Source organism: Triplophysa rosa, linkage group LG22, assembly GCF_024868665.1.
Source record: "Triplophysa rosa linkage group LG22, Trosa_1v2, whole genome shotgun sequence".
Lineage (NCBI taxonomy): Eukaryota > Metazoa > Chordata > Actinopteri > Cypriniformes > Nemacheilidae > Triplophysa > Triplophysa rosa.
Genome location: NC_079911.1, coordinates 18,271,509 through 18,299,460, shown reverse-complemented (window position 1 = coordinate 18,299,460; position 27,952 = coordinate 18,271,509). Strand labels below are relative to the sequence as shown.

Genomic DNA, 27,952 nt, shown 5'->3' with positions numbered 1-27,952 from the left:
TTAAGTAAACCTTTATTTTAAAAACCTTACGCGAACTTTTATTTTGAAACGTCCCTTTTCCGGACTGCAGGAAGTAACTCGCTAATTTGTTTTTCATTCTCAAACGTCGTTGTTGTTATCGTGCTTTTTTCTGCTGATGATCAAATAATTTCATTTAGCGCCCAGAGCACAAATCTAAGATGATATTGTCGGTCTGATAGCGTTATTAAGAGTGTTTATTGAGTAGACCGTGAGTAGATCTTGATCATCTGAACACATGAGTGTGTCTCTGGTTGTCATCAGACTCGAGCTGTCCGATCAGTCTGATTCCCCGCACGGTTTTCAATACTGCGCCGGTGAGTTACATAACGAACTTACCACGATACTGATCGATTACCATATGTATTGACCATGCTTCTGTACGGTATTTAACAACACCATGGTGATGCTATACGTTCATGGCCGTGTCAATCAATACATGTTTTTAAATAAAACCATTATACTTCTTCTTAACGATCTGTAACAATGTGAGGCCACCCTAACAAAAACGTACCAAAGTATTGCGATGGTAATTTGGTATTCATAGTTGAAGTACCTTTGATTACCATGCAAATAATTATCAGAATCAGAATCAGAAGAGCTTTATTGCCAAGTGTGCTTGCACACACAAGGAATTTTCTTTGGTGTTGGAAGCTTCTAGTACAGACATTCAACACAATGACAATACAATATAATACGATTTACAGTCTAAAGATTCTAAATTGTGCATATATAAAATAAAGACTATTTTACAGAAAATGGTGGATAATAACATATAAGAGACATTGTACAGGGTAGTATATAGTAGAATAAACAGATTGTATGTACACTTGTGCAAATGGATAATTTAGTAAGTAGAGGTAGTGTTATATACATGTATACATAAGATGTAGATATAATAAGGCACTATAGTGCACACTATAGGAGTAGTGGAAGTGGAATATTGCTCTTAAGGAGCAGTTATCTGTTTAGGAGGGAGATTGCCTGGGGGAAGAAGCTGCTTCTGTGTCTGGAAGTCCTGGTGTTTGGTGCTCTAAAGCGCCGGCCAGAGGGCAGCAGATCAAAGAGTTTGTGTGCTGGGTGTGTGGAGTCAATGATGATTTTTCTTGCCCTGTTTTTCACTCTGGAATCGTACAGGTCCTGAAGTGTGGGCAGAGGAGCACCAATAATTTTCTCAGCACTACGAACTGTCCGTTGTAGTCTTCGTAGGTCTGATTTGGTGGCCGAGCCATACCAAACAGTAATTGAAGTGCACAGAACAGATTCGATGACCACTGAGTAGAACTGGGTCAGTAGCTCCTGTGGTAGGTTGAACTTCCTCAATTGACGGAGGAAGTATAACCTCTGCTGGGCCTTCTTTACAATGGAGTCTATGTGGGACTCCCACTTCAGGTCCTGAGAGATGGTGGAGCCCAGGAACCTGAATGACTCCACAGTATCCACAGTGCTGTCCAGGATGGTGAGGGGAGGAAGTGATGGAGGGTTCCTTCTGAAATCCACTATCATCTCCACTGTCTTGAATGCATTCAGCTCTAGGTTGTTTTGACTACACCAGGCAGCCAGCTGAGCAACCTCCTTTCTGTAGGCAGATTCATCACCATCTTGAATAAGGCCAATGACTGTGGTGTCATCTGCAAACTTCAGGAGTTTGACAGAAGGGTCTGTAGAGGTGCATTCGTTTGTGTAGAGTGAATATAGCAGTGGAGAAAGAACACATCCTTGAGGAGCTCCGGTGCTGATGGTACATGTGCTGGATTTAAATTTTCCCAACCTCACTAGCTGCTGCCTGTTCGACAGGAAGTTAATAATCCACTGACAGGTAGAGGTTGGCACAGAGAGCTGGGTAAGCTTGGGCAGGAGGAGGTCTGGGATTATGGTGTTGAAGGCCGAGCTGAAGTCTACAAACAGGATCCTGACGTAAGTCCCTGGTCTGTCTAGGTGTTGTAGGATGTAATGCAGTCCCATGTTTACTGCATCGTCCACAGACCTGTTTGCTCGGTAAGCAAACTGGAGGGGATCAAGAAGTGGTCTGGTGATGTCCTTCAGGTGGGCCAGTACAAGTCTCTCAAATGACTTCATGACCACAGATGTTAAAGCAACAGGCCTGTAGTCATTAAGTCCAGATATTTTGGGTTTCTTCTGTACAGGGATGATGGTGGAGCGTTTGAAGCATGAAGGGACTTCACACTGCTCCAAAGATCTGTTAAAAATATTAGTGAAGATGGGCGACAGCTGCTCCGCACAGACTTTCAGGCAGGAGGGTGAGACATTGTCTGGGCCTGGTGCTTTTCTGATCTTTTGTTTGCGGAAAAGCTGGCAAACATCCTCTTCGCAGATCTTAAGTGCAGGTTGAATGTCAAGAGGAGGTGTTAATGGTATAGCAGAGATAGGGTCAGGGCGGGTGTGAAGGGTGAGACTCTGCATTTCAAAACGACAATAGAAGTCGTTCAGGTCGTCAGCCAGTCGTTGATTACCCATAGACTGAGGGGATGATGGCTTGTAGTTGGTAATGTCTTTCAGGCCTTTCCACACCGATGCAGGGTCGTTGGCTGAAAACTGGTTCTTCAGCTTTTCAGAGTAGCTTCTCTTAGCTGCTCTTATCTCCTTTGTCAGTGTGTTTTTGGCCTGATTATACAAGACTTTGTCCCCACTTCTGTAAGCATCTTCTTTGGCCTGACGAAGCTGTCTCAGTTTCATTGTAAACCATGGTTTGTCAAATAATTATGATAATGTTAAATATACCCTTACAAAATCAAAAAAAGAAAGGTGGGTTTTATTTGTACTAAAACCTTAGTAATCACAAATTTAGTAGGTCTTAGTAACCAGTTTAAAAGTATAGTATTTGTAGTAAAATCATGGTAATGGTAATCCATCCTCCAAAAGAACATGGTTAAAGGAACACTGTCATGGCATTTTTTGTTGTTGTGAAATTATGACACAGCTGTTCTGTATCTGACACCACACTTACAAAAAAGAGCCAAAATACCACGGTACTACTTTGGTCACAGAGAGATGAGTTTTTGATCTGCTGTGCATCTAAACCTCATTGTGTTGGAGCTTTGGCCTGCTTTCTAGAAGCTTTTTTAGGTCACGAGCCTTTCTGTTTGACTGCTGAACTCACACCCGTGTTTGTGTCCTGCGTCCCACAGTAGCTGAGATGTCAGAAGATGACATGAGAGATAAAGGTCTGGCCTCTGCCAGAGCCACGCTGAGCGGTAAAACCGATTTGGAGCGAGCAGCCGTTCTCCATCAGCACCTGGGCAGCCGGGTCATGAACGACATGGTGATCGAGACCTTTCAACCCAACGCAGGTTTGGATCCCAACGGTTCCTCACACGTTAAAGCAGCCGGTGTGATTTGACCGGTAAAAGTTGTGTGTTTATTTGTGATTGAATTTGAAGGAGGCGTTGAAGGTCACGCAGATGATGCGAACGGAGATCTCAAAGATCAAACGGATGCGAGCACGACTCCGGACTCGCCGTCCAAACAGCTGCCTGATCAGATCTCCTTTTTTAGCGGGAACCCGTCGGTGGAGATCGTGCACGGGATCATGCATCTCTACAAAACAAAGTTAGTGCCGGTTAGCACTGTGTTATAAACATGACGCTTATATAAAAAAAATACATAAATAATATCTTTCAAATAATACTTAAATATTATGAGATTTGTTGATGCAAGACATGTTTCAGATGTCACATCATGAATAATAGTTACGCTAAACAATAGGCACTTTGATGCATTGTTGACATTGTTGAGATCCACCCCGCCGTGTTTTTCACTTTGTTCCCACGATGTTGTTACGACAGTAAGATGACATCACTGACCGAGGACGTGAGGCGCAGCGCCATGCTTTGTGTGCTCACTGTGCCAACCCCCATGACCAGCCATGACCTCATGAAGTTTGTGGCGCCCTTCAATGATGTCATGGAGCACATGAAGATCATCCGAGACTCCACGCCCAACCAGTACATGGTACTGATCAAGTTCAGAAGTCAGGTGAGCTAGTCATAAACCCAATGACATCGTGGTTTAGAGAGAATTCAGCTGAGGGGTGTTGACTAAATGTACTGTAAACCGCGGCTTCACAGAGCTTACTGCTGTTCAATAACAAATGATGTAATATTTCTTCAAAAATGTTTCTTTTTCCGGAGCTTTATGAGCATCACTGGTGACATTATTGATATTATATATAATATCTCCTCATTATTGACATATGTTATTGTGTTTTCAGGCTGACGCCGACAGTTTCTACACGACCTGCAACGGCCGTCAGTTTAACTCCATTGAAGACGACGTCTGCCAGTTAGTTTATGTGGAGAGGGCAGAAGTGATCAAATCTGAAGAGGTTAGCGCAGTAAATCTAATGACCTCATAGCAACATCCTAGCAACCACCCACAGCATGCATTCTACCCACAATATTGTACACAACTGTATTTTTGGCCTGAATTTAATCTGTTTGTGTTGTTGACTAGCTGTTTCCATTCACAAAACGCACAAACACACCCTAAAGCAGTCATTTAAATGTATAACAATAGATGTTATAAAGTTTGTTGTGAATGATCATAATAATCCAGGGAGCCAGTTTACCCGTCATGGATCTGACCGAGCTGCCCAAGTGCACCGTGTGTCTGGAGCGGATGGATGAGTCGGTGAACGGTGTGTTGACCACCCTGTGTAACCACAGCTTTCACAGTCAGTGTCTGCAGAGATGGGAAGATGCCTCGTAAGTGCACTTGTCATAAAATATCATACATTTACTTCCACACTTCACTTGAACCCAGATGGATAAAGTCAAATTCCTGCTTGGTATCATTTCTCCCGAATAAGTTTCTTTACATTTGAAATGTATGCATATGGCAGAGTGTGATTTGCATCGCATGGAGTCTATGATTTGTGTGTGTGTACTGTGGGGATCTAACCCACGACCTGTATAAAATTCTGAAAGTTGTTCATCCCTTGAATCATTTTGTGAGGAAGCCATGCGTTGAAGTGCATTTAGTTCAGGGCTCGTGCATGGCGTCCGCACCCCTCTGCTGTTGTCACATTCTTCTGTCATGACGCATTAGCGTGCGTTACACTGTTTACACTCACGTGTATGGGCTGGTTGTTTACATTCAGCTTTTTTTTTTAACCTTTTCCAGCTGATTCCTCATTGATGCAGGCCTGCTGGGTTGTTCTGTCACCATCTGTTTCGCTGCGAAGTCATTGTCATACAGCACATGACCTTTGACCTGTCAAAATATGTGTAAAGTGAAGCCTGAGGTGTTGAACGACACAAAACGGACATTTGCAATGTGTGCATCTTACGCAATTTAACGGCAATTTCTGCCCGACATAACATAGGGAGGTACCAGATTTTATCCATCGGGATTCAATGAGCTGCGGTCAGTATGACCGAAAACATTCATTCACTCTTGATTTTAACGTTGAGACTGGGTCTGTCCCGCAGGTGTCCCGTGTGTAGATATTGTCAGACTCCTGAACCCGTGGAGGAGAACAAGTGTTTCGAGTGTGGAGTGCAGGAGGTAACAAACCATATCCAATCCAGATTCAAAAGCAGATTCAGACAAACACTAACGGAGGAAATGTGTGTTTAATTCTCATAGAATCTGTGGATCTGTCTCATCTGTGGACACATCGGCTGCGGCCGCTACATCAGCCGTCATGCATACAAGCACTTTGAGGAAACGCAGCACACTTACGCCATGCAGCTGACCAATCACAGGGTCTGGGACTACGCAGGAGGTACGTGACATCAGAAACATACTACACACACACACACACACACACACACAGTACTGATGAGGAAAGACAAGTGCTGCGTACAATACAGATTATTTCACAGCAGCATTACATTAAAGTGCCTATAAAAATAAACTTAATAAACATCTGTTTGTTTTGTAGAAATACAGAACAGGAGTGTTTGGACATAATACTTCATTACGTCATGCAATTATCTTGAGACCCTTGTTGCACGTTATTTTTATGTAAATGTTGACAAATTTATTTGATGTTTAAGCTTCAATTGGCTTAACATCCGTTACTATTACAATTAAAAAGTTTAACAACTGCCGTCAGTTCCTCCTCTGTCGCTCAAGGGGTTGTGGGTAATATCAGCCCAAAATCATGTAGTATGCAAATTAGGATGCAGACCAGAAATGAGATGCTACAATTTAACAAATTACTAGAATGTTACTAAAATTCAATTGAATTGTTTTCTCACGTACTGGATTGTTACGCATTAATGAGTCTGTTTTCGTTTTTCTTTTGTGCAGATAATTATGTTCACCGTCTTGTTGCCAGTAAAAGTGATGGGAAGATGGTGCAGTATGAGTGTGAGGGCGACAGATGCCAAGATGAAAAGATTGATTCTCTGCAGCTCGAGGTGTGTGTGTACAGTTGTAACCTCCATAGTAGGGATGTAACGATTCACAGTGAGCCGGTTGAAAATCGATTATAATACAAAAACATCCATTCAGGCAGCAGAAGCGATAGAAGAAACGTTACATCTGCATCATAACAACCGGTAGGGTTAGAATCAGCGCATTCTCTGTCTCCCTTCAGATAAAAGTACGCATGAAATTACGCGGACTCGTTGCATCATGTTGCTCTCCGTAGCTCCGTTTACACTTTTAGTATAAGGGGGTCCCTGCTCCATGCATCTCTCATCTAAGGGGTCCTTGCCCCGAAAAACGTTGAAGACCCCTGTCTAAAATGTAATACACCTCCAAGAAAAGCGCAGACAAAGTCTTAGTTCACTTGTTTATTTTAAAGAGATTTTTGTATTATTTGATTTGGAAATTGTTTTGAAATTGCAGTTTAGATTTGTTAGTTGAGATCAAATATATTTTTATTTCACGAAGAAATGTGCTGCATTTGAGAAATAATAAAAGGGAGTTGTTCATTTCTAATTTGTCTCGGCTCATTTTGTAAAAATAAACCGTGAACGAATCGTATCGTGAGATCAGTATCGAGTGAATCGTCACATCCCTACTACACAGTAAAGAGAAATTGATTATAAGACAAAGTAAATCATGCTTGTTAAAAATGTAAGAGGTTCGTGTGAGGGTTAGGTTTATGGGTGTGGAAAATACTATTAAGTCAGTAGAAAAACAGTAGAAATCTAGTCCCTGCGAAGACTGCAAAAAAGGTAAACGTGTTCTCTCTCCTGCACAGTACTCATATTTACTGACCAGCCAACTGGAATCTCAGCGCATTTACTGGGAGAATAAAATCGTTCATCTGGAGAAAGATACAGCAGAGGAGGTGAGAATCGCTCAGACATTAAGAGACGTTAAGACAGTAAATACAAAACAGAATTATTGCCAACATGCTCTTTTCATGTCTGTGCACTAGATCAACAACATGAAGGCCAAATTCAAAGAGACGATCGAGAAGTGTGACAGCTTGGAGCGCAAACTCAACGATCTCGCCAAAGAGAAGCAATCCATGGAGAAGAAGTAAAATCTGTTTTCTTAAAATCTACATCACAGTTGCTTAGTTAACATTTCAATATATAAACTGACATCTTGACGTTTTTTCTTTGTGTGCTGCTTATTCACCCACCCGCTTTCTTACCAGATGCTCGCAGCTAAACAACAAAATCGTGAAGCTCAGTCAAGAGCTGAGGGAGGAGCAAGAGATGAATAGATGCCTGAGAGACAATCAGACGCAGCTTCAGGCGCAGCTGCAGGAGGAAGAGAAGCGGAGCCACGAGGGCACAGCCAATAAAGACAGTCAGATCGCCGAGCTGCAGGAGCAGCTGAGAGACGTCATGTTCTACCTGGAGACGCAGCAGCAAATCGACCGGATGCCCGCAGATGCCCGGCAAGAGATCCAGGAGGGTCAGATCAACATCGCCTCGGCCCCCGCCGCCCCCCAGCCCGGACCCTCGGCGCACGGCGCGGGCAAACTCGGGGGCAGAAAAGGACGCTCCAAGAGGGGAAAGTAGGAGAATTGCTGCTGTGCACGTCATCGGAGGACTTTTGGTTTAGTAGTTTATCTCATGATGCTTAAAGGCTGGAAGAATGAGGGTTAAACACGCTTCATCGTGTTTTATCTACAGTCAAAGCTCTGATATAATGTTAAGGTGAGGTGCTTAGAAATGTAGCTCTACTTGTTTTATATGAAGACAAAGTTGCAGAATTTTTTTTTCACAATTCGTGTTCTCGGGAGTGACGGCCGAACTTTGACAAAGTTAATGTTTGATTTGCTTTGTTTGTAGAAATGTTTAAATGTTCAAAATTATTTCTTTTTTACGCCTCTGTCAAGTGAAACAACGTGCAGGTTACATTTCACTCCAAAATCTAAAATTGCATTTTTTTCTTGTTCTGGTCATTTCAGACCATCGTGACATCGTTTTCATGACAGATAAGTTACCTTTATACATTTTTTATCATTTAAATAAGCATGCACAACAGATATAATGTACAAATAATTGTATAATAGAAAATACAAATGAATAATATATAATAGTATATATTTTTTTTAAAGAATGAACATGTAACTACAATACACTACATTAATGAGACTGAGGAAAGGGGTCATTTTAATTTGCTTTATTTTGTAATCTTTTGATTTAGGGGTGAAATGTTGATCTGGAGTTAAAGGTTTTGTGAGATTTACTCGAGTAGGAAACAGTATTATGGCTGCAGGTCACAGGTGTGGTAACTTATAATACAATGGCTTCATTATCAGTAGAGAAAAGTCTCAAACCCTTCATTTGACGTTTGCGTATGATGATATTTGTTAAAACATTTACACCGCACAAAATGATGACTCTTTTGTCATTTCCGTCGTTCTGACGCACCCCCTGTTTATTTTAAGCGTGTATTTCGTGCTTGTTCTTTGTGTGGTCCTTTTTTAGTGTCCACACCCCTCCTCGGTTATGAATGCGTGGGATGTGTATTATGAACTGCAATACATGCATTTCAAGTTAAAGGATTTAACGTTACTGGAAAATCAATTGATGTCAAACTGTCACTAGAGTGACGTGCACTCTCACGCTATTTATTGGACTGTTCTGACGAGGAAGTTATTTCTGTGAACTGCTGGGAAAAGAACGATAGTCTTAGCATGTTTTTGACATATTTCTTCTTTTCAATGCCAAATTGTACTCGTCCACTGACACATTTTTGGCCGCTGCTCTCTCGAAGTGGATTGTGGGATTGACAGACGTGCACCATATAATGTAAATAAGTTAATCATTCTTTTCCATGGTTACAAAGTGAATATCTGTATTGACAAAAATATAAATTTTAAATAAATATCAACACGGAACTGCCTTGCAAACGGAAAAAATATAAATGGTATCAGAATAAAAGTTTGTTTACACATAATATATGTCTGTATACTGTGCGTATTAATTTTGTATTTATAAACACAAAAACATACACATACTTGTGTATATATATTTAGGAAATATTTAAATTTATTTATTTATATTTTTATTTACCAATAACTGAAATTCTATATCAACGTTTATTAATTGTTAAATGTAATATTTTTCTTAAAAATATGCATTTATGTGTATGTGTTCATAAATACAAAATGAATATGCACAGTACACAGACTTATATTAGGTGAACACAAACTTTTATTCTGGATGCGATTAATCACGATTAATCGTTTGACAGCCATAATTTTTATACATTTTCCAGATATTCATTTTAGCAGTTCTTAACTTTGAACTCTATCGCCATCTCTGTTTGAAACATAAAATCGCAGGTTGTCAAACTGTTATTTTCCATGAAATCATATCTTGACAGCTCAAATTATAAACATATTATTATAGTTTACTTAAATTAAAGCTATGAAAAGGTCTTTGTTTATTGAAATAAATTATAATATTGGCCTAAAAATGAGTAAATAGTAAACATAAAATCAAAATGTTGCCTCAGAAATAAACTGAAATAAGTTTAAGGGAGTATAATTATAATAACAAAAACTAAATAAAAAAATAGTGAATATTGTGTAGCAACATCAAAAATGAACAAATAATGAAAACACCTAAAAATGTAACTAAATTTAAAGGAATCATTATTATAAGCTTAGTATTGCGAAAATAGTGCAAGTTTTCAGCTTCATCAAAAAATGTACCGTCTTAATGTGAGAAAGCAAACATGAACACAACGCATGTGGAACATTTACATTTTATTTAAAAAACCCTTTTCACATTCCAGTGTTTTTTTCCGATTTCCCTAACAAAAGAAATGAACAGCTGACGTAATTCCAACCACTTGGACATCTCTGAATGATCTCCTCAGTCCAGACGTCGCAGTCATCATAGTTCATAACATCTGCGACATAAAGTGAGCCCTTCAGTCCTGAAATGTTCATTGCACAATCTTGTACTGTATCCCCTTCTTGAATTAAAACAAAAGGTTTGAGGAAGAAAAGCATTGAATCCAAAGCCCCCCCTCCTCCCAAAAGCAGATATAAAGCAGTGAGAGCTGGCAGACTTCAGCACACCATATAACACACTATTACTTTATAAACATGATTCAGAATGGCGTTCGAAAACGTTGTAAACAGTTGCACTTCTCGGTAGACATCAACACATTAGCCTTATAAAAACCTAGCATAGTTCTCTATCAAGCCTCATCGCGACGCTAACACAAGGCTAACTTTTTGGTATGCATCAATAATAAAACAACTTAAATTCAAGCGTGTCAGTGCAATTCGACCATTTCAACAACTCATCCGACCAATGACGAAACATCTGTGAGGCAGAAAGTTAACTTCAAACATGACTGAATGAACGGGTCAAATTATCCTTGAACCTTAAAAGGAACAATTCACCTAAAAATAAAAATTCTGTCATTTATTCACTCTCATGTGGTTCAAAACCTGTATGTGTGGAACACAAAAGAAGATATTTCGAAAAATGTCTCGGTGGTTTTGTGTGGAAGTCAGTGAGGGTCAATGTTGTTTGGTTACCAACATGCTTCAAAATATCTTCTTTTGTGTTCTGCAAAAAAAGTCACAGGTTTGAAATGACATGAGAGTGAATAAATGATGAAAGGATTTATTTTGCATGGACTATCCCTTTAAATGGCTTTAATCGAATTTTATCAACCGTACATTAACTTTTAACTACGACTCGACTTATTTCTTTCCAAAAGATGATGATTCCATGGGTCTGTGAAAAACGCATCGTATGAGAAGCTACATTTTGAATGCTTGTGGCTCAAGTCACTTGTACTATACAAAAATTGTAATGTAAGCACCCAACATTAGCTCATGTCGTAGTAGGAAACGAAACATAAATCAGACTTTCCTCCTCAACTGACTCTCGTGCCTGGAACGAAACCACACACAGGTTGGTCACTTGATCACCATTGTGTATTAACCCAAAATATACACAACATTTCTAATCCCCTCAGACTGAAACGTTGCTCTCGGCTGACAGGTGCGCTGTAAACAGCTACTGAACACATTGTAGTGCGAGTTGCTCTGGAAGTTGTGGATGGAGTTGGCTACGATACGCGGTGGCACCAGTACGGGATGCACTTTGGGCGAATCGGGGCTCGATTCCTAACGTTTACCAGAAGGGGTTTCACATGGCTGGTGGGTAATAGCGAGACAAAAAGGTAAAAGACATTGATAAAGGACAAAGGCGCTCTCTTTAATTCGTCAAGGAGGCCTTGCTGATATATCTTCACACTATGTACAATAATTTATAGCAGTATGTCTAAAATTGCTTAATCGCCTATGTAGTTTTTCTAGGAATATGACGTTTCTTTCCACTTAAAAGTGCCGCACGGAGCACCATAGATGTTTGTGCAGAAGCCTTTTGTTGATTTTACAGTGTGCCTCTATCTGTACGAGAGTGATGAGACGGATAAATAACAAGAGGAGATGAAGGAGGACGACAGAGAGAGAGACCCAGCCCGACGGGCTCGACTTCACAGACTTCATGTTTGTAGAGTGAGGGACAGGTCTTTGGGGATTCGCAGCCACGCGCGTGCAGGTCAGGAACCGGATTGGTCGATGGAGCTCAGATTTTGAGGGATTTGAAAGAGTCCGCTCTCTTCTTCAAGAGTTCTCCTATCTCCTGCAGTGAACGCAGGTAGCTGCTCTGCACCTTATCCATCGCCGTCTTCATAAAGCTCTCCTCCGCCTGGACAAGAAGAAAACCGAAGACCGCATTTAAGCAAAATCTCATCTTTAAAAGCAATGCGCCAGCGGCATCAAACTCTTGACACAAGTGTTTCGGTCTCCAATCCGATGGTCAAATGTTTTTTATTCATGCACACTCGTGTTTACAGTTCTCACCTCAGTTTGAGTTTGTCCCTCGAGAGTGAGCGATCCCAGCTTCAGCGCAGTCAGATCGCTCTCTTGACTCTTAATGTGCTCCAGAGCACGAGTGAGGAGACTCTTAAGACCGCCGCTGAACTCCTGGAAGCCCGTAAGAACTACCGGCTGCGTGGGAGACAAATCACACCTCTACATCAACAAGAGCGAGCGGCGTTCTTAACCCAAACCTACAATAAACGCTGATCTGACGGAGTAAATCAAAGCCGTGGATACCGTCGCAGCGCTGGCCTCTTTTCTCTTCTTTTTCTTCTTCTGTAAGCTGGACTTGAGCGGTCGGAGGACACTTCCACAGTAACTGCACACCCACAGTGTGATACAAATGGTCTGCGAAAAAAAACAGAGAAACGGGAATTGGTTTCAATTTCTCAAGACAGCTGTGAATTTTCTCTCAAATGAAGACACTTACTTCGACAAAGTAGACTAAGTTCTCCAGTAAAGAGGCTTGTGTGTTGCTGTGACCGTCTTTGACTTCAAACAGATCTCCTTTACATTTTTCTAACAGGTCTGGAGACAGAAAAAAAACATCATTTTACGTAAACAGATATATATAATATATCAATTATAAAGCAGTACAGAATGAATCTGTGCTGCACCTTGAAGTTGTACTGCTAAAGACTTGAAAAGATTTGATATTTGTGTTTGAAGCTCCGTCGAATCATCTGTAAGACAACACAACACAACATTAAGAATGTTCCGATTGCATTTCATTGTTTTGACTGCAAGAATATCTATATTAAAACGGAATCAAATATGCTATTAATAAACGTACAAACGGAATCAAATTTTCTCTGAAATCCAAATGAAAGAAATCATTATAAGATTACCGAAGGAGACACGTTTTAACACAGATCTTTTTCTCGATAACATGTTCTTGTGTATTTTAACTGTAAGGCTTGCAGTTTTATCACTCAATAATAAGCAGTAAAGCAACAGACCCAATCCACTGGTCTCCAGCTCCTGGAGGTGCAGAGGCAGCTGTAGAGAGGCCAGCTGACACTGACAGCAGCCGCTGGTCACAAACCGAGCCAACCGAGACGGTACGGGACCCAGGAACGGGTACTGATGCTGTGAAGCACACACATCGAACACACATTAACATAAACTCTGTGTCCTGACTGAACTCGCTCGGCGCGACCTCTGACCTGTGCGTGTTTTTCTGTGAACTGGGAGGCCTGGTTTATCGTGTTCTCCAGTTGGGATAGCAGCGACTGCAGAAAAGACGGTTTGGCCGACACTCCGTTCTCAGTGGTTTTCTCCGAGTTACGCGGCGCTGTCGGGTGATTCAGCGAAGAGATGCAGCCGATCAGACGCAGAGTGAGAGAACGTAACTTTAGCCACAGCGTCTCCTCTTCTACAGAACGCTGTCGGTGCTCCTCATTTAAATCCCTGACAGTAAATCGCAATACAGTAAGCCGTGCATCGTCGGACAAATACAAATAATATTTAACTGAGAATTTGAATAGCGCAGTGATTTGTGTGTTAGTTCGGCAGTACCGGTCTCTGGGATTCCAGCTGACGTGAACCGTCAGGTCACGGTTGTCCCTTAAGTTGTCCCACGGGATGTCGTCCTCTTCCGCACACAGAGACATTGATTTAACGCTCTCCTCTAATGAAGATGTTCTGCATCATAAAGAGAAAAACATCATCACAACAAACTCTTACTCGCCCCCGGCTTCAAACAGCAGAAAAGAGGTAAAGCTGAAGAACTAACATGTCTGCGTCCAGGAAGAGGTCCAGCAGCATCCTCTCCGTGCGCACCTGAGCGAAGTGCAGCGAGTGATTGAGTCGGTTCCTGAAGGCGATGAACTCGGGGATTTTCTCGAAAGCACCGTACTTATACGCTTGAATGATGTATTCTGAGGTCTGCAGGAACCAAGAACACCGGAGACGGGTTAGTAACTTGCTAAAACTATAAAACTGAAATGAAAACAAACATAAAATGTATAGGCCTAAATATAATTGGAAAAACTGAACGAAAATGAGATATGTTGCCTTAACAATAAACAGAAATACGTTTAAATTGAGGCACTAAAATGATTAACTTGAAATGAATAAAAAATATACTAAAATGGAAATAAAAATGACTCAAACCTAAACCTATATAAATAAAATAGAAAAGTACGTAACAAAATTGCAAAAACAAAAAAGAGACTAAAATTCACACGAAAACTAGCTAACTGAAAATATGAATAAAACTAACAGAAATACTTCAGAAAGAAAAAGTTCCATTAAAATCATTATTCACCATCATCTTGGTCCAAACCCATATGACTTCCTCTCCTCTGTGGAACATAATTTTAACAGGTTTATCACAATGACACAGAATCTCTTTCCTAATAATGTCCCCGTTTTCATTGAGGGTGTGAAGCCGAGCATCTTCTGCTCAACTCCATCTACGCTTCACATGAGAAGTAAAGTAGTTTGGGTTTGGAACAACATGAGAAAAATATATGGGAAATAATGAGAGAAAATGCTTTTTCTATCTTTAAGAGGCTCTGCGCATAAGCCACGTACATCTTTCTGGTTGGAGTGGAAAAACCTGAGGGAGAAGTTACAGGACTGGGAGGCAGCAGCGAACTGGCCCAAAGCCTCTGCATAACGGGTCAATAAATACCTGCGTGAGACACAAGCACAACAACAGCGTTACATCCACTCACTTCATATTATTGTGATTTATGTCAATAGAATCAATAGGGAACAGGATGCGGCTTGATTCATGTTGTGGTCGCTACGGTTACTCCAGTACCCAATAGTGTCGTGCTGGATGTGTTTGGCGTCCAGGCTGGAGTAAAGATCCACCACTGGCTCGAAAGCCCCCAGATGACAGTACAGAAGCAACAGCAGCAGTTTGAATTGAGCGTTGGTGGAGCTGTGAGAGAGACCTTCCTCTAACAGCCCCAGACACTGCCAGAGCATGTTCTGATCTCCTGCCAAAAAACAACAACCACCAAACAGATTTACCACCAAAAGCATCACCCGAAGACTGATCGCAGAACTGAGACGCGCACACTCACCCGTCTCCATCCACAGGTCTACATACACATGTGCTGCCATGACGCAGTACATATCAAAGAACTGGAGCTCTGTTTTTAAACAAGACATCCCTGCAAGAAGACAGAAAGGGTCATGGTGCTTTAAATCTACAGATTCCGAAAACCCAAACTAGTTTGAGGCACTAGAAATCTTAACCTGTCTAGTCCTCTGCTTACCGAACTGTAAGCCGTGACGGTAATGAGCCTTCAGCTCCTTGATGATGTTCAGTTTACTCTGCGCGTCGGCCGTGTGTTGTAAACCCAAACATCGACTGAGCTGGGTCACACACAGGTGTCTCTGGAGGGCCCGCGGGTCCCCCGGCAGAGCTACACCGTCCTCACCCGGAGCGCCCAGCGGCACGGCCTCCATCAGCCTGTTAATGAACTAAAAACATCAGTGTTCGTTAATGACGATGCATTATGGGAAGCGGAAGCATTTTCTGAGAAGCGTTTGTACACCTGTTCACGTGCTTCAAGAAGCCATGCCATTATTATGAACACACCTCAGGCAAACCCTTACGAAAATTTACCATGGTTTTACTACAGTTCAAACCAAAAAAACATGGTTACTGTAGTAAAACAATGGTTATCACAAAATAACCATGGTTTTGAAAACCATGTTTTTTTTGTAAAAACCATAGTAAACGATGGTTACTGTAGTAAAACATGGTTAATTTTCGTAAGGGAACGTTTGTCACTCACAACACACTGGCGGGTGGTCTTAAATAAGCCATCTTTTTGAGTGAATAATGGCTTAAAAATGGCTTTCTAAATGAGATTACAAACACCTGGACTCAAGAGACCTGAACCAGAATAAACAGGATTCATTTTAAACCACACGTGTGAATACAAATCGAAATGAAGTTTCAAATTTCACGGCACTAAGAAGAATATGAAAAACATGTTTATCTGACAGATGATTGGTTTTACCTGCACATGTTGGTCAGGTGTAAGAAGGTCCAGAAAGATCTTCAAATCTGTGATGCAGCACGGCTTCTCTCCGAACTTCACGAAGAACTGAAACATGAGCTCCAGAGGTTCACCTGCATCATGATGGCTCAACATGTGAGAAACATACGTCAAGCATACAGACGTCATGTGATCGACAGATCTCCAGCTGTACCTAGCTGCTGTGCTTCAGGACAGTTCTGCTCTCGCAGTCGTTTGATGAGTTCCAGACGCGCCAGATACGGTCCTCTCTGATGCTTCGCCTCCTTCGCCTCCTCCGTGTTCACTCGCTCATCTATGAAGCTGATGGCTTGGGCCACGGTGGAGTGAACTTCACCCTCTGCAGACCTGAACAGAGAGGAGAACCACAGCAAAACCATGAGAGACCGGCTATATTTGGAAGAGCGGGGTTAGTTTTACCGAAGCATCTCTTTATATTTGTACTTACTGAGGCCCTTCCTGTGGCGGCGTCCAGCTCTCATCCATCAGGTGGAAAAAAGAATCAAAATACATCAAGTAGGACTGCCAGTCATCAGGGCTGAAACACAAACAAACCATGAACCCCCTCGCAAACGTTGTTACTAAACGTCAACATGTTCTTGGGCCAGGTTACCCTTTTAAAATCTTAAAGGGACAGTTCACCCAAAATGAAAACTTTGTCTTTATTTCCTCAGCCTCAAATCTGTATAAATGTCTTTGTTCTGTTGAACAACACAAAATAAGATATTTTGAAGAATGCAGGAAAGAAAACAGTTCTAGGGCACTTTTGTATTTTTTCCTACTATGGTAGTCAATGGTGGCCGAGAACTGCAATCTTTCTCCGTGTTCATCAGAACAAAGACATTTATACAGATTTGGAACAACTCGAGGGTGAGTAAATGATTATAATTCTTATTTTTGGGTGAACTGTCCTTTTAACCGCAGAAGAAGAAAACAGTCTGACTCACGTCTTCAGGAGCAGTTTGCAGGAGAGCGCGTTGCACTCGGACCAGCGCCCCAGACGGCGGTACAGCATCATGCATTTGTTCTCACGGCTCTGAAGTTCACTGGTCAACTTCTCTGAGGGAGAGAAACACGACAGAGTAAACATCAACATTCAAAACACAAATAGCACAGGAAACAGCACATTTCATTCAACATCCCACCTCCGAGCGGTCCCTGCACAACCTCCAGCGCTTCCACATACTTCCCCAAACGTTCCAGAATCATGAAGTACAGCTGGACCTGGAACAGAACACAGAAACCCATCACAATCTTTCCTGGCAGGAATCATCAAGATTATCAGTTGATACTAGAGACGCACTGATATATCTGCCAATAATCCGCGTCGGGCGATAACAGCACATTTTCACACTGTCGGCTATCGGTAGACAGTTTTCAAAAAAGCCGATGATCAGGGCTGATATATACAGGGTTTTTCCTGCATAGAGAAATTGGAGGCGGCCGCCTCCGTCAAATGTCGTGCCGCCTCAGGCTCTCGCCAAATTAAGTTGTGAGTCTTCACAAGAAATGCTGCATGCATTTAACAGACTGTCATTTGTAACTGCAGTTGCAACATTACACCACAGTGGAGGCGCTGTTTCGTTATCAGCACACTGAGGCACTAAAAAGAGTTGCAGAACAAGAGCTGGCTGTGTTTCACGGCTGTTTGTTTTGCATCCAAGTACGTTTAATTTCTTGAAATTTATTAAATTAACATGACGCACATCATTGTAATGTCTTTAGCTGTGCAGCTGGATCATTGGATCGTTGAATCAGCGTATACTGTACACAGCGAGTTCGCCAGTGTAAACGCACATTACGTTCAGATCGACTCGCACACGAATGACTCATTTGAACCGATTCATTTAAACTACTGAACTTTTCAGTTACTAGCGAATATAAGAGATCCTTGAATCATTTAAAGTGAACCACAAAGAATGCAAGATGTGAATGAGCTTTGCTCATTTAAAAAGAATTTAGGTTAATTCAGTTGGCTACTGTGGGCTGAAAAGTTAGTTGAAAATGATAAAAAAAGCTTTATTTGATAAAAAAAACATTTCTGTTTGGTTGAATAAAAGTAATGTTTTATATCACTTAATAATTGTCATTTTTATCTAATTTTATTAGAACTTTTAATATGTCAAACTCGAAGTCACTTTGGTTAAGCCACTAAAAGGTACGGTAGGCCTCCGCCTACAAGATCAGGATGGCACCACCTCCGCCTCATTTTGAGCCAGGAAAAACCCTGATATCCGATCAGTCAAATGAGGATATATATATTCTGTATATAGAAAATGTTAAGAAACATCACCAGTTTGGTGTTCAATATGAATTATCGTTAAATGAATTAATAACGTTGAGAAAGTTTAGTTCATGTGAGTTAATATAACCACCAAACTATCGGTTTCGGCAGATATCACTATGAATAATCGGACTCGGTGAAGAAATGTAGTATTGGTCGACCTCTAGTGAATACACTCTCTTACCTCGGCTTCTGCCTCGATCTTCTCCTCTTTCACCATCTTCTCCACCATGCGCTCGGCTAAGGGCAGGAACATGGTTTGAGAGAGCTTCTCATCTTGTGCTGAGATGGCCTGAAATAGAGAACATCAGGCTGATTTTGGAGAACGATACTGGAGAAACAAAATGCATTAGGCATACAGAATACAGCAGAGATAATAAAGTCTTCATTAATATTAGATTTTATTTGTTATATTGACATAAGAATACAGTATAGTCGTTCTCTAAACCAGATTTCAACATACTAAACATTTATGTTACGTTAAATGACATAAATATTTTACATTCTTTTATATACAGGGTTTTTCCTGCATAGAGAAATTGGAGGCGGCCGCCTCCGTCAAATGTCGTGCCGCCTCAGGCTCTCGCCAAAATTATGTTGAGAGTCTTCACAAGAAATGCTGCGTGCATTTAACAGACTGTCATTTGTAACTGCAGTTGTGACATTACACCACAGTGGAGGCGCTGTTTCGTTATCAGCACACTGAGGCGCAAAAAAAGAGTTGCAGAACAAGAGCCGCCTGTGTGTCACGGCTGTTTGTTTTGCATCCAAGTACGTTTAATTTCTTGAAATTCATTAAATTAACATGACGTACATCATTGTAATGTCTTGTTGGATCGTTGAATCAGCGTATACTGTACACAGCGAGTTCGCCAGTATGAACGCACATTGTGTTCAGAACGACTCGCACACGAATGACTCATTTGAACCGATTCATTTAAACTATTGAACTTTTCAGTCACTAGCAAATATAAGAGATCCTTGAATCATTTAAAGTGAACCACAGACAATGCAAGATGTGAATGAGCTTTGCTTATTTAGAAAGACTGGTTAATTCAGTTGGCTACTGTGGGCTGAAAAGTTAGTTGAAGTGATAAAAAAGCTTTATTTGATTAAAAAAACATTTCTGTTTGGTTGAATAAAAGTAATGTTTTATATAACTTAATAATTGTCATTTTTATCTAATTTTGTTAGAACTTTTAATATGTCAAACTCAAAGTCACTTTGGTTAAGCCACTTAAAGGTACGGTAGGCCTACGCTTACAAGATCAGGATGGCACCACCTCCGCCTCATTTTGAGCCAGGAAAAACCCTGATATATATATATATGCACATGACTAATAAAAAAACATCAGATCATACCTGCATCACTAAACTCATAACCGCCCAGAAGTAATACGGGTTTTTAGGAACAATCTTATACAGCGCCATTCCAGCCTGCCAAAGAAAACGTTCAAATCTTAAAGGCCCAAAATACACTTTCAACATCACAAACAAAATACAAAAGGATGATACTTTAAAGCTCACAAACACAAACAGACAGACGTCAACCAACCTGCTGCATCTTCTTGTATTCTCCGACCCGAGCGTATGCCATGAAGAGATGAGAGTGATAGTCCTCACTTGTAGGAACCTTCCTGACGGCGGCTTCATATAGCTTTGTCACTAACTCGGCTACAGACAAGAAAACACATATGAGCTCTTCGTTCATGGCGCTTCTGTACATTCCACATTCAAACTGATTTCCTGTGAAAAACTATACGATGCTTCGGAAATAACTGTGTTACTGTATATAGAGTGAACTCACGGCGATGCATTTCTCTGTAGAGGATGGTGAGTGCCTGCAGGGAGTTGTCATCTGTGGGTTCCAGAACAGCCACCTCCTGGGCCAGCGTGAACGCTTCATCCTGTTTGCCCGTGCGCTGCAGACCGATGGCCTTCAGGACCTGCAGTGTGATATCAGCCGCATGTTTAACACCATATTGTTTCAGGACGATGACTTTGACAGACGCTGAAATCACTGAGAGTCTGAACTCTAAATGAATCCGTGTACAGTAGATGTAGAGGGGTGATAAAATAAACCACCTTTGCGCAGTGAAGATCTTTGTGCTTCTTGAGTAGTTTGTCGGCCTGCTGGATTGCCATCTTGTTATTGCCATTGTCCAGGTAATCTAGAAGAGAGCAACATGCTCAATATGACAGAATAATACTGCTGAAGTAGCTTGAATGAAATGTCACTTAAAAAAAGAAGAGTGCGCAAAGGGAAAGAACGTAAACATCTGTTAAAATTTAAAGAGTTCACAACAGACAGTTTAAATTTGCATAGACAAAACACAAAAGCGACCTTACAGCCTTTTTAAGGCGATTTATAACCTGTATTTGCCATTAGAAACAATCCAAATGATTATCTTATGAATTAAGAGAATTTGATGTAGCCAAACCAGACCATTAACTACACCTGAAATAATCCACACTTAAAGGGACACTCCACCCAAAAATGAAAATTCTGTCATCATTTCCTCACCTTCGAGTTGTTCCAAATGTGTACACATTTCTTTGTTCTGATGAACACAGAGAAAGATATTTGGAAGAATGCTTATAACCAGACAGATCTCAACACCCATTGACTTCCAGAGTAGGAAAAAATACAATGGTAGTCAGAAGTGCCCCAGAACTGTTTGCTGTCCTACATTCTTCAAAATGTCTTCTCTTGCGTTCAACAGAACAAAAAAATTATAAAGTAATTGAGATTGAGATCTGTTTGGTTATAAGTATTCTTCCAAATATCTTTCTCTGTGTTCATCAGAACAAAGAAATGTATGCACATTTGGAACATCTCGAAGGTGAGTAAAGTATGACAGAATTTTCATTTTTGGGGGAAGTATCCCTTTAACATCAAATAAAGACTACTGAATTACAGACCAGCACACATTTAAAACAGGTATTTTGTGAAAGCTGTCAAAATGGACGTTGCATTTACTCCTAACCTCCAACCTGCTGTAATAACCTTCTCTCAACTCCCCCCCAACCTCCCTCCCATGAGTCTTTGCTAAAAGAACACACATGACAGCTGGATGCCAAAATTAACCAGACCAGACGTTCAGATTTATACAAGAGAACAGGCAGCTTTATGCCACATTCCTGATAAGCATACCGCTGTATTCAACAACTCTCTGAGTGCAATCCCATCTGTCCATATAACTGAATATTCCCTTAACATTCGGACACACAAACACACACTGAAAGAATAAAATAGCACGCCAGCAAAGCATGGGTATTGATATGTATGAACTGTGATGAATGTAAAACAATAAGTAGCATCATTTTTTAAAATATATTATCGTGTCTTGTAGTTGATCTGCAGTAGGCAAAAGTCAGTATTTTGAAGAACATTGAACATTTTTCAAAATATCTTTTGTGTTCCACAGGTTTTACACATGAGGGTAAATAAATGATGAGAGATTTTTTTTGGAGGGGGGTAAACAAAGGGTTTATTCTAATTTGGTCATTTTGAGAACATATTATGTGCTCTTTTCTTTTAATTATCGTCCATCTGCCATCCTGATTTCTTCATGTTAATATAATAAAAAACACATAGGCTTACCGGCTTTCAAGCACTAATATTAACACGCAAACATTCATGTCCTCATTATCAGACATGTCAAGACAAAACAATGTACACAAATCTTGTCCAAACTCAGAACAGGTATCTTTCACATTTTACATAATTGGAAATGTCATGAAATTACACAATGCAATGCACATGAGATGCTGTTACAGTAACCCAGCCATATAATACCATATATGGTAAAACAGTAATTACAACATGAATTTACATTTGCATAACATATATAACAATACTCACTATATGCAGTCATGTAGATTTTCATGTGGCAATTTATCCATCATTATTGGCAAATTACACAGTGACGATGTTCATTTAATTTCATTTTTCTGCACACTTTTAGACAAAATACAGACATTATAATAGTAATCAAGATGATTGTAAAGCATCTATAAAGAACCAGAATGGTTATAAGCAAGTTTATCTCACACCATTAAAGACACAAACCTGCATGGCTCTATAATATAATTTAAACAACATTTATAAGTTATTCAGCATTCAGGGTAACTATCCGAGACTATATATAGGCAGTAAACACATACAATAAAAATGAATAAACGTTTGAAACTCTCTCATATGGATGTAACTTGTTATCGCTGTGACATATCAGGTAGATTATAAGATAGGCAGTTGATATGTAAATAACACGCGCGTTTAAGCATATAATAGGGTTAAAAACGCATGATTTCAGCGGTTGAGGCATAAGAGCGTGACCGGATAAGGACGCACTGTCACTCGGCAACGCAGCGGAATCGACACCGCGGCTTCAGTTGCGCAGGCCGCACCGGCTCTTCACAGCTCCCGCAAGCCTTTAATAAGGTCCACATCCCGCGTTCACGGTCCTACATCACTAACATGACCCGTGTGCGTGTGTAGATCCAGCGGTATGGTGCAATTGTTACCGTAAATAGGTCGCAGTCTCCTGTCGTTAGGGTCTTGCACATGGCCCCTGGCCGCCATGATGGAGGTGAGCAGGATTAACTGGTGCGCATGCGCAGCGCGAGGACACCGGAAAGACTTCAAACAGACGTTTTTTTATTAATAACTTAATATTTAAATATCCCAAAACAAACAGGCAGCAAAACATCGACAAATTAAGCACAGCATTCAAAAATAGATATAATAAAATTCAATATAAAAGCAAGAACATATAATAAATAAAAAACAGACGATAATGACACGAGTCATTTTAATAAGTTGTTTGTTTTGATTTGATTTTCTAGGATTGTGGTAAAAATACTATGATGTTTTGCAAAGACACAAAATTCGTTATTCCAACGAAGAATTAATTATAAATCTAATAAAAAATTCCAATAATCTTGGAAGTTAATGGGGTCTGTTGTTGTTTGGTTATGCTCTTCAAAATGTCATCTTTTGTGTTAAGCTGGAGGTTCAGTGAATTCTCATTTAAAGGGCCATACACGGTAAAAAAAACCACTACGTCTACTGTTTGATGGGTTTAATGTATGCCAATAAATCCCATTATATAGCAACATTGGTTGTAGGAAAAATAAACATTAAAGGAGTGAACACCACCACAAAAACACTTTTCTTTCCACGAATCATAAAATGTTTATTTTACTGTTTGTTTTGGGCCATCAACATCATAAAGCACATATCTGACATTTGTGAAGAGTACATTGTCCTTGTACAGTACATATAAAACATTATGATATTAACATTGCTGATACAGCTTATCTTCGAAGTTTGTCACCAGTATGAAGTCTTCAGAAACAGTTCAAACTTAACAGCCGATCGCAGCTCATTCTCCATCGTCATAAGGACCGTCCGCATGAGTCGCAGCTGCTCGCCTGTGTTTCGAGGTTTCTGCTGCGTTCATGTGTTTTTCAAACTCTTCCTCACTGATTTTCCCCTTCTTCAGCTTCTTCAGCAAACGTGTGTCATTTAAAAGTTCGCTGATGTCCTCGTCGTCAACATCGGATCCCTACAAGAACAGAACAGGAACAGGAGAACACAGAACAGGAAAGTTTAACATTAAGATTTAATAGAATGCATAAAACGACGAATCAAACATTAAAAATATCCAGTTTTGAAATGTTAGTAAAACTATACAAATTGTATGAAAATTACAGTTTAGTATCTGTTTTCTAATGTAATGCAAAAGTACAGTGTAGAGTAAAAACACCTCATCTAGTTTTCTTTTGGCAGCCATCTTCTTCTTTTTGACCTTTTTGTCATTCTGTTTGGACCAGGCATTGTTCTTGACAAAGTTCTTCCTCAACACTTTGTCTTTCTCGTTGTCTTTTTGCTGTGCTAACATCTTCTGTCTCTGTTTCTCTCTGTTTTTGTCTTTAAATCGGATGGTGTCCGTATCGATGATCTCCTCAGTGAAGTCAGGAAAGGTTTTTCCTCTCAGCTCCGGCATTTTGGGCAGTCGGAGGAGAGCAAAGCCACGAGCCAGCGCAGCAAAATCCAGATCTGTAGCAGGTTTAGATTTTTTTTAATCCAGAGAAATGTAAACTGCACGTGCATCTTAAAAAACAACGTTTTTAGCTATTGGTTGCTTACCTTTCATGCGAAATATCAGGCTACACTCATGTTTGGCATACGCTTGGACATACGAAACAAAAGCTTTCATTCCTTTCTCAAACACCGCTCGATCCCCTAAAGCCAACGTCTTCAGTTTAGGCAGAACATCGACCACATCTTTCACTGGAGGAAACCGCTGCAGAGGACACTGAGGAAAAACACGAAATAAGAATTTTACCATCTTTAATGTAGAAAGTCATAACATTAGCCAAGTTTGACTTACCTTCTGGTTGATGGAGAGGAAATGAACGTACGACTCTTCCATTGGTAGCAGGAAGACAAGTGCGTTGCCATGGTTTCCAATACGAGCAGTCCGCCCACACCGATGCACAAACGAACTAAAGTAGAGATGCCAATAATCATCAACAAATCGGACTACAAAACTGAGCAATGCATTTGCACGAATGAACTCTGATACTGTGTGTCCCTGTTACCTTGCGCTGCTCGGTGGGTCGCACTGCAGAACCCAGTTGACTTCTGGGATGTCGATGCCTCTCGCCATGACGTCTGTGCACACGAGAATCCCGCTTCACGAAAGCAAACACACTGTAAGTGATTCGTTCATTCCGACTCTCTGTCCGTCTGCAGAATGATGTGACACTCTTACCTCTTCAGCTCCCGGAAATCTGCGAAGATCTTGTTCCGTTTCTCCTTCATCTTGCCGTGGATGCAGCGGACGGTGACACCCTTGATTAAGACCTCCAGGGCTTTCCCGAAAAACTCCACGCATGCGCAGGTGCTGCGGACGCATGCATGTAATTCAGACAGGGTTGATGGAAACGATGAAGATAATTCAACACGACGGCGGATCCAAACCTGAAAAACACAAGCAGCTTCTCGTGTTTGTGCTGCCTGAGAAACGCCACCAGATTGTTGAACTTCTCCTCCGCTCGACAAACCTGTACACGAGGAAGACGATATTAAGAAAAAGAGCATTTTGAATTCATGTGATATTTTAAAAAGGTTGTTTGTTTGAGATGTTTGTAGATGACTCACTGTGTAATAGTTACTGAGCCTCGCTGGGGTTTTCTGCACACTTGATGCTGCAACGCCTTTCTCCTTCACTGTGATACGAACGGGATTTCTCAGACCAGCCCTCACTAACTTCTCCAGCTCTTGCGTCTGTGTGGCAGAGAAAAGCCCAGTGCGTCGCTGCTTGGGCAAATACTCCAGAATAGTGTTCAAACTGCACAGAGACAAATAGAAGATGGAACTATGGTTGAATACGCAAAAATCTTGAGCATTGTGTGATCAGTACCTCATTTCAAAGCCCATGTCCAACAATCTATCCGCTTCATCCAACACTAACACATCCAGAGACTTCACGGCCGTGGCCAGATCCAGGCCATCAGCCTTTCTCCTGAACATGTCCTCCAAACGGCCAGGAGTCGCAACTACGATGTTGGCTCTATGAAGCGCACAGATCATTGTATTTGCTTATTTTATTTTCATTTTTGAATAACTGTGAATGATGCAAATGATGTAACTAAAATACTCACCCCTGGTTTTTAAACTTTTCGACATCTTCGATGGGGTTACTGCCGCCGATTAAAAGAATCTGTCTGCAATTCGCATGTTTTATTACATTTACATTGTCAGATGGTTTAGCAGATGGTATGAACTTGTCCTTCCACTCACCTAAACTGAGGAAATTTCTCCAGAAATCGTCCCATCACTTCAGTGATCTGCAGGGCGAGCTCACGGGTGGGTGTTATGATCAGAGCACCAACCTGAGAACACATTAATATGGGATGTGCGAATGAACCTGCAAGAAGTCATTTATCTTTTGGTAAAAGCATATAAAGAGTGTTTTTTGGCTGACTGATGCTTATTGCATAACAATGACATGAATTTACAGATTTATTACAGAAAATATTTAAAAGATACTATGAAGTGATATTAATGATTTAACACCAACCTGCTCCTACAGATAATGTAAAAACAAATCAAACTGTGTTTGAATACATCATATGTCAGTTAAACTGTTATTTACGTATTTTTGCTGAAATGTGGACCACAGCTGTGTGACACTACCATACAGTTATTGCAAGTTCAATCCTTTTAGGGTAACCTGAGGTAAATGTCTTGATCCGTCAAGTTCATCTGCATTTTCTCACTGACCTGCATCTTTCTCAACCTCTCTTCTCGCTTTAAAAGAATTTCTAAAACAGGAATCACAAAGGCAAGAGTCTTTCCACTCCCAGTAACCTGCAGACACATAAAAACATTATTATGGTATATTAATGATGTGCTGACAGACAGCTGTCACATTTTAATAAACAGACAAACTTCAGTACTCACCGCCTCAGCAGCAACATCTTTATTTCTCATGAACAAAGGGATGCAGGCGGACTGAAATTAAGACATTTTGTTAGGAAACTTTTAAAATCTGATAATACATGTTTTATACGTGTAGTAAGCATACTAATGTGTATACTATCGTTTTATTACAAATATCATGGCTAGCCTATGAGCACTGTACATTTGACTGATTACTGTAAAAAGTATAAGTTAGTAAGTTAAACAGTGCATGCGAGTGAGAGAACTGAACGCTTAATACCTGGACCGGTGTCATGTATGTAAACTTCAGCTCTTTAAGAGTCTGTAATATGCTGTCGTGAAGTTTCACGGACAAACTGTCCCATTTCCCATCCGTGATATTTTCCATCATTTAAGATTTTTAAGGAATCTTATCCATGAAGTCGCTTCACATGGGCGGTATATGAGCTACGTAACACATAAACCGCTCCGTCTGGAAAACACACGATAGCGACAAACGTTCCGCATCACTTCTGAGGAACTCAAGAGGCCCAAACCTACCGATATTTGTCACTTGCTAATTTACTTGAACGTGTCATTAAATTAGATCAAAACATACATTAAGATATACGTATTTCTAGTTTACATTTAATATTTTTTAGTGATCATGGGTAGGATCCATTTAAAGGGATACTCCATCCTAAAATGAAAATTCTGTCATGAATTACTCCCCTTTAAGTTGTTCCAAACCCATACGTTTCTTTGTTCAAATAACACCAAGATATTTGGAAAAATGTTAGCAACTGACAGTTCTGGGACAATTTCTTGCATTTTTTTGTTTGTTCTGTTGAACACAAAAGATTAGATTCAACGTTATTGTCGTTACACATGTACAAGTACAGGGCAACAAAGATATT

General features: G+C 40.5%; 3 protein-coding genes across 5 annotated transcripts; 1 reads left to right on the top strand and 2 right to left on the bottom strand.

Moving 5' to 3' along the window:
* The first annotated feature begins 60 nt into the window (after positions 1-60).
* Positions 61-20,542, top strand: brap (BRCA1 associated protein). Of its 3 annotated transcripts, none has more exons than XR_008961698.1 (13): positions 61-335; positions 3,168-3,329; positions 3,420-3,588; positions 3,825-4,014; positions 4,250-4,363; positions 4,594-4,742; positions 5,469-5,544; positions 5,626-5,764; positions 6,295-6,404; positions 7,196-7,285; positions 7,376-7,479; positions 7,601-8,680; positions 20,429-20,542. XR_008961698.1 is itself a non-coding variant. In XM_057320493.1 (12 exons), the coding sequence occupies exons 1-12, from the start codon at positions 257-259 to the stop codon at positions 7,968-7,970; spliced, it is 1,752 nt and encodes a 583-aa protein (XP_057176476.1). In that variant the 5' UTR covers positions 61-256; the 3' UTR covers positions 7,971-9,373. The 3 variants fall into 3 exon arrangements, 1 of the variants encoding a protein (XP_057176476.1); XR_008961699.1 differs by lacking the exon at positions 20,429-20,542 and having other exon boundaries at positions 7,601-8,108; positions 8,363-9,373; XM_057320493.1 differs by lacking the exon at positions 20,429-20,542 and having other exon boundaries at positions 7,601-9,373.
* On the bottom strand, positions 10,155-23,319 carry naa25 (N-alpha-acetyltransferase 25, NatB auxiliary subunit). Its single transcript, XM_057320491.1, has 24 exons — positions 23,129-23,319; positions 20,687-20,772; positions 20,409-20,547; positions 20,157-20,275; positions 19,964-20,038; positions 18,786-18,893; positions 17,463-17,541; positions 17,265-17,376; positions 16,766-16,855; positions 16,493-16,665; positions 16,300-16,412; positions 15,547-15,754; positions 15,352-15,441; positions 15,084-15,264; positions 14,852-14,951; positions 14,049-14,200; positions 13,832-13,957; positions 13,480-13,723; positions 13,273-13,402; positions 12,931-12,996; positions 12,744-12,841; positions 12,551-12,661; positions 12,296-12,442; positions 10,155-12,140 (listed from the first exon to the last, which is right to left on the bottom strand). The coding sequence occupies exons 1-24, from the start codon at positions 23,184-23,186 to the stop codon at positions 12,018-12,020; spliced, it is 2,928 nt and encodes a 975-aa protein (XP_057176474.1). The 5' UTR covers positions 23,187-23,319; the 3' UTR covers positions 10,155-12,017.
* Positions 23,320-23,752: 433 nt separating this feature from the next.
* ddx55 (DEAD (Asp-Glu-Ala-Asp) box polypeptide 55) lies at positions 23,753-27,513 on the bottom strand. The gene is made up of 14 exons (XM_057320492.1): positions 27,337-27,513; positions 27,078-27,128; positions 26,898-26,984; positions 26,415-26,506; positions 26,276-26,338; positions 26,035-26,184; positions 25,773-25,962; positions 25,593-25,675; positions 25,384-25,515; positions 25,211-25,303; positions 25,000-25,114; positions 24,756-24,924; positions 24,373-24,665; positions 23,753-24,171 (listed from the first exon to the last, which is right to left on the bottom strand). The coding sequence occupies exons 1-14, from the start codon at positions 27,445-27,447 to the stop codon at positions 23,989-23,991; spliced, it is 1,812 nt and encodes a 603-aa protein (XP_057176475.1). The 5' UTR covers positions 27,448-27,513; the 3' UTR covers positions 23,753-23,988.
* Positions 27,514-27,952: the final 439 nt, after the last annotated feature.

What these genes read in the sequence shown, in the direction of transcription:
- naa25 (XM_057320491.1), bottom strand. Translation starts at nt 23,186, where the DNA reads ATGGCGGCCAGGGGCCATGTGCAAGACCCTAACGACAGGAGACTGCGA. An exon ending in CTCTTCCTGGACGCAGACAT is followed by an intron (nt 13,958 to 14,048) that starts GTTAGTTCTTCA and finishes TTTATGATGCAG; the next exon opens with AACATCTTCATTAGAGGAGA. An exon ending in AGCTGGAATCCCAGAGACCG is followed by an intron (nt 13,724 to 13,831) that starts GTACTGCCGAAC and finishes ATTTACTGTCAG; the next exon opens with GGATTTAAATGAGGAGCACC.
- brap (XM_057320493.1), top strand. Translation starts at nt 257, where the DNA reads ATGAGTGTGTCTCTGGTTGTCATCAGACTCGAGCTGTCCGATCAGTCT. An exon ending in GACCTTTCAACCCAACGCAG is followed by an intron (nt 3,330 to 3,419) that starts GTTTGGATCCCA and finishes TTGAATTTGAAG; the next exon opens with GAGGCGTTGAAGGTCACGCA. An exon ending in TTGATTCTCTGCAGCTCGAG is followed by an intron (nt 6,405 to 7,195) that starts GTGTGTGTGTAC and finishes TCTCCTGCACAG; the next exon opens with TACTCATATTTACTGACCAG.
- ddx55 (XM_057320492.1), bottom strand. Translation starts at nt 27,447, where the DNA reads ATGATGGAAAATATCACGGATGGGAAATGGGACAGTTTGTCCGTGAAA. An exon ending in GGCTCAGTAACTATTACACA is followed by an intron (nt 25,676 to 25,772) that starts GTGAGTCATCTA and finishes CCTCGTGTACAG; the next exon opens with GTTTGTCGAGCGGAGGAGAA. An exon ending in TCCTCTCCATCAACCAGAAG is followed by an intron (nt 24,925 to 24,999) that starts GTAAGTCAAACT and finishes GTTTTTCCTCAG; the next exon opens with TGTCCTCTGCAGCGGTTTCC.